General features: G+C 41.3%; 1 protein-coding gene across 1 annotated transcript; it reads right to left on the bottom strand.

The window, feature by feature from the left end:
- Window positions 1-591: 591 nt before the first annotated feature.
- LOC131332181 (protein EXORDIUM-like 2) lies at window positions 592-1,884 on the bottom strand. The gene has a single exon (XM_058366258.1). It carries the CDS (start codon window positions 1,764-1,766, stop codon window positions 834-836), a length of 933 nt encoding a protein of 310 aa, XP_058222241.1. The 5' UTR covers window positions 1,767-1,884; the 3' UTR covers window positions 592-833.
- Between the last annotated feature and the right edge of the window lie 3,849 nt (window positions 1,885-5,733).

Genomic DNA, 5,733 nt, shown 5'->3' with positions numbered 1-5,733 from the left:
GATGAACAGCCGGATCAAGCTCTCTGCACCTGCTCGATAAGGAGTTGCTTGGTCCCTTGGTCCAATATTCAAGCTCCGACTCTTTCAAATTACAACATTGTAATTTAGCTTGGCAAAGTTGCTTCGTAACTCATTTGGTAGACTTATAAGTAACGAACACTTCATTTGATGAGTTTTCCAACCCTGCTCCCACTTCTCTTTTCCCCCCAAGATAACGTAGAATACGTTTTTTTTGAATACTGGAAAAAAACTTTAGCTTGTCTAGAGTTTTCGAGTCGCGTTGCAAAACTCAATTCCACATGAGCCAATTTAAACGAGCCAAAATTAATCTCAAATAAAACTTCTTAAGGAATATTGGCAACACAAACTATTGGCAGGCATACGCATACACATACACAAGGAAGATCCTTTCCAATTCCTCAAATAACCGGACCGCCCAGTCTAGCTCGTCTTTGGGTATTTTTCAAGCCCGTGGTAATCATCGAAACCTTTTGAAATCATTAGTTACGTCAAAAATTATGTTGATCAGATAAGGCTTGATACGCTTTCGGTATAAATCCATGTTGCAGAAACACAAATTGGTAGAGACTATTAATTAAGGAAAATGATAGTAGTACCGTATATTGGTAGATCTAATTTACAGATTACACGCAGCCGTCCAAGCGATAGCTTGCACACGAAATTGCACACTTTTTCCCTTTTCACTCTATTTTTCTTCCGTGGAAAACAAACAACACTATGCTAATTTTATATCCAGGAGATTTGGGATAAAAGAATCGTATGAACTAAGTAAATTTTACAAAGATTGCGGATCGAACCATGTACGCCGGCGATCATACGATCGTTAAACACGCGGAGGTTACCGGGTCCCACATCGCCGGCAACAGGTACTTGCATCCGTTCACCCCTTGCGCGTTATAGCTTGCACCCGTAGCCGGGTCCACCATGACCGAACCCACATTCCCCGGAAAAGACCCCGGCCCGTACAACCCCGCGCACGCCGTTACGGCCTCCAAGCCCCCTTGGGGACCCTGATAGTAACCGTTGTTAAACGGGTTCGTCACCACACCCGCTAAAACCGTTGCCAAATTGATCACCATTCCGTCGAGTGCCCCGTCGCCGTTGGGAGCCACCAGCGTGGTTTGGGGTCCGAACTCTGGCCGGTAGAACGGCCAGGCGCACTGACCCGGGCACTGGTTCGCCGGGTTGCCCACCCAGGCATAGGCGAACTTGCCCCGGTTGACCTTCGGCTTCGCGTACCCGAAGTCGTGGGACCCGCAGATCATGCAGAACTGGTCAACGGTGACGTCGGCCGCCGTCAGCACGACCTTAATCCGGTTCTTGTACGGCGGCTTGGATGCCAGGTCGAGGACTTGAGATGAAGTGAGCGATTTCCCCAGCGAGCAGTTCTGGTCGACGGTTTGTTTCCCGAGGACAATGTTGGACGGGCCGCCCTTGTAGTTCGCGGTGGTTTGCCACCAGGACGCGACCGACGGCGGCGACGCGCTCCCGGAACCCAAGGATCGGATGAAATTCGTGATTATGGAGTGCTGGTGAGAGGAGAAACTCCCGTACCAGATGATGTCGACGCGGAGGTCGCCTTTGAGAAGCGGGCCGTTGTGGTAATCGAGCACGAGCGCCGGTTGCGTGAAGAGACTGGTTAACTTGCGCGTCGTGGCCAAGGAAGGATTTGGAAGGGTAGATAGGTGGAGGAGGAGGAGGAGGAGGAATGAAGCGAAGATTGGGAAATGGTTTTGAAAAGCCATTTTAGAACGTTGGGAAGAGAAGGCAGCAGATTGGGTTTTTGAATTTGAACTTTGGTTTTTGTTTTTGTTGTGACTCTGTGTTTTGTGTTGTGTTGTGTTGTGAGAGAGTTTGATGATGTGAGGGGGGTATTTATATGAGGGGAAAAATCTGGGGATCGATGCACGTATGGGGGGTGGAATGTGCCGAGACTGGGGACAGCTGGGCAGGGAGGTGTGAGGAAGGGGTGCGGGGTTGACTTTCACAATTCACAGTGTAAATTTTAGCATATCAAAACCGTGGGGCCAATTTTTCTTTTCTTTTTGGTAGCGCGGGCTGCGGGTTGTTCCAAGTGCGAACCTTAGACGAGTTTTTATAGTATTTAGGTCCCGTACTGAGAAAATAGATATTTACTTTTTGAATTAAAGATGATGTATTGTGAATTTGTGAAAGAATGACATGTTTTTTAAAGCGAAAAATGTGTACTTAAAAAATAAAAACCCTAGTAGAACAGAACATGGTCTTATTTTAGCAATTATTTCCCATGCTTATTGTAGGAGCTAGGCGGCTTCAAGAGATGAGGATATGGAAATTAAAGCTAAGGATTCGTTTGGATCAAATTATCTTGCCTTGTTGGGTTGGAGAGAGAATAAAGGAGAAAAATAACGAAACAAAGATTTAAGCACAGTAAAATTTCCTTCACTCTACCACAAGACGTTCTCTTCACTTTTTTCTCAAAATCTTTTACCCCCCTTTTTATTTTACCAACTTCCAAATAGGCCATAAGTTTTTAAGCAAGTGTCAACTTTTAAAACTCAAGCATTTATCATCACGTCAATCCCTTGGAAGTTGATGGAATCGGGGTTTTTTTTTTTTTTTTTTTTTTGTGTGGTTCATAACAAATGATGGAGGGATCGACTAGGCATAAGAAGCTAACATCCCAACATTGGAAGGGACCATATAGACTCAAAACCTTTAGCGGTTATCGAAAGAGATCAAAGAGCCATGGCTTTTGGTACTCCCCAAGCTACATTGGTCGAAGATCAGTAGCTTAACCTCTTGGAAAGGCCAGTTTAAAAGGCTTAACAGATCTAGTAAAACACAGCCGAACTTCACAAGTGGACAAAACTTGAGAGAGCGTCGATCGCACGAGTACTCCAAACCTCAAGCCTCTCAATCATCCAAACCACTCGGAGGTAAGCCATCATTGGGCCACCAACCTTGGTGGTTGGAGGCCGGATTTTATGGCTGCTGTCTGTGGAATGGTGACGAGGGGAAGGTTCCTGCTGGGAGGGTTTTTCAGTATTAAAGTTGGTTTTGAGTTAGGAAAAGGATTGAGATCAAAGTCAAGTGAGAGTTGGCTGCCGCATATCCGAAAAGATCGGTCAGCTTCTAGCTGTCCAGAGCCGACGTCTCTCTTTTTTCGAGACTTATGATCCATAGTATTTCCAATAAAAATTCAAAAGCGGCCGGTAGCATGTGGCTCTCGAAAATTAGAGGGTTCAACGTCTGTAAGATAAAAAAAATACAAGTTCCAGTAAGGAAATATTTTTTTATCATAAAATGTTGACTTTTTTTACTAGTATATATTGTCGATACAGGATTACGGCCCGGCCCGGCCCGTTTCGCAAAGGTTATTATTTTTTAAGTATTTATTTTTCATTTTACAAAACATGTCATTTTCTTACAATACATCATATTTAATTCAAAACAATACTAGAAAATTTTCAATAGGTGATGAAAGAAGTGATGACGAAATTTACTATTTTGCTATAGCTGATGAAACAGAAAAAATTTCGTCACCAAAAGTTACTATAGGTGACGAAAAATTTATTTTTTGTCGCTAAAAGTGACTTTTGGAGACAAGCTATAGGTGACGAAATTTACTATTTCAATCGTCACCTATAGGTTGTCTCCGAAAGTCACTTTTGATGACGAAAAATAAATTTTTTGTCACCTATAGTGACTTTTGATGACGAAAATTTTGTTGTTTCGTCATCTATAGTAAAATAGTAAATTTCGTCACCACCTTTTTCGTCACCTATCGGAAATTTTCTAGTAGTGAAATATAAGTACTTATTTAAAAATAAATGTACTTATTTCGCTTAGCAGAACGGGGCTACTTGTACAAACGTTAAGACGAATAAATGGAGCATTAAGTTAGTGAATAACGTAATATGTTAAACTACAACCTAAAATATACAATCATACAATTATTAAAAATTTCGTATATTTTTATCACCGGTGAACTAAAATTCTAAAGCCACTTATGTGGTAGGGTTCATCTTCCAATTTTTACTTGTATTTGTTTTAAATTTCTCTCATCGAGGTCAAGCGGAAAATTACAAATAAAACTAACACCAAACTAACAAAAATTCGCAAGAAAAAATAGCCATAAGTTTTGATTAAGTTGTCTTTGGCATCTCACTCTAGCGAAGAATACATGGGCCAACGATGAACCAGTTAAACATCTGTAAACACTCGGGCAACTTTTGGAATTGACCCGAATTATGCTATTAAGAGGCATAAATATCATTAACCATAATGACTTCTTGTTTCGTGCTCTCGTGCATAGCACATGCATGTACCGCGCTTGTTTAGGGACCTGATCGAGGATCCAATAGTTCTGAGGTGCAATACAATGGTGCATGTAGTTCGCAATTCGAGCTGTTATCTCTCCAATCAATGGTCTAAACCATCAAATTAACTGCGCTAGAGGTCCCCGAGTTCCCGTGTTTAGGATAAGGAGCCAAAGGAGGTGCTTCCCAAGTTCAAAGAACTTGCCTAGCTCCAAGCAACCTGCTCCAGAAAAGAATTTCTAGTAATACAGTTTCCCCAGCTTTCGAGACATGAATTAACTTCTGGATCCGAACCTTCACATTCTTATGCTGGTCCTAAAGGCCGTTTAGCGCAGTTCAAAAAAATAAAAAGGCTGTCTAGCTGTGGAAAATCTCAAAATGAGCTGGAGCTGGAAAGCTGGAGTTTGCTGCAACCAAGAATAGTGGACGGCGAAAAACTCTACTATAATTAAATTGGGGACCATTAACTATAGTTTAGAATTTTTAGGAGGAGATCAAATCTGAAGATGCACACGCTCACTTGTAATGAGCGCTTTACAAGTGGGAGTTGGCTCCAATCCAGCGTGCTACCATCCAGTTTGGTCCAGTTTCAACCATTTGTGGGCCCATAAAGGGCTTACATGTGGGAGTCGGCTCCCATCCTACCATCCAGTTTGGTCTAGTTTCAGTCATTTGTGAGCTCTTTTTGGGCCCACAACAATGATCGAAATCGTTCGCCTTTGATTTTCGAAACGCATTAAGCTTGAAAAAAAAATGTAGGCAACACTGGATTGCAATCTATTTGGCACAATTAAATGAATCTTAATGCATTTTGAATTCATATCAAACGGTATCTGATCAATGTGATTTATGATGTGGTCGACGTTCTCGGTGAGATGTAAAAAGTGAACGATTCTCTCATTATGTTGGGCTTGAGAAGAGCCCCCAAATAACCAAAATTGGACTCCCTTACAAGTGTGCCTGGGCTTCTCAATACATGTGACTATGCAGGAACGTAACTAGAGGGGTAAGGTGGTACGTGTCACGCTCAGTCTCAAACAACAAACCTAAATATATTTTAATCAGAATTTTTCGGAGTTTAGTGTGATTTTTTTAAAATATAATCCGTACTTGAAGTCTATAATCTAGGAGTAATTAATTAATCAAGGATTTTTTAATTTCTCGATATTAATTATCTTCTGTGGGATTTTTTAATTTCTCGATATTAATTATTTTCTGTGCAATGCCTGCCTTCTCAGACTGATAAAGAAAGTCATCTACCAACTTTCTTGGATGCACAAAATGTTATGAATCATAATGAAAATGTTATGAATCGTACTACTGAAAGGTTATGAATTCTAGAACAAAAGTTACGAAACATATTAAAATGTTATGAATGAACCATAAAATAGGTACACCCTTTTAAATGGTG

The sequence above is a fragment of the Rhododendron vialii genome, chromosome 7a, assembly GCF_030253575.1.
Source record: "Rhododendron vialii isolate Sample 1 chromosome 7a, ASM3025357v1".
Taxonomy (NCBI): domain Eukaryota; kingdom Viridiplantae; phylum Streptophyta; class Magnoliopsida; order Ericales; family Ericaceae; genus Rhododendron; species Rhododendron vialii.
The sequence above is the reverse complement of the archived record's forward strand: the minus strand, read 5'-3'. Positions and strand labels throughout refer to the sequence as shown.

Excerpts from the sequence above, each read along its gene's own strand:
- LOC131332181 (XM_058366258.1), bottom strand. The coding sequence starts at position 1,766 with ATGGCTTTTCAAAACCATTTCCCAATCTTCGCTTCATTCCTCCTCCTC.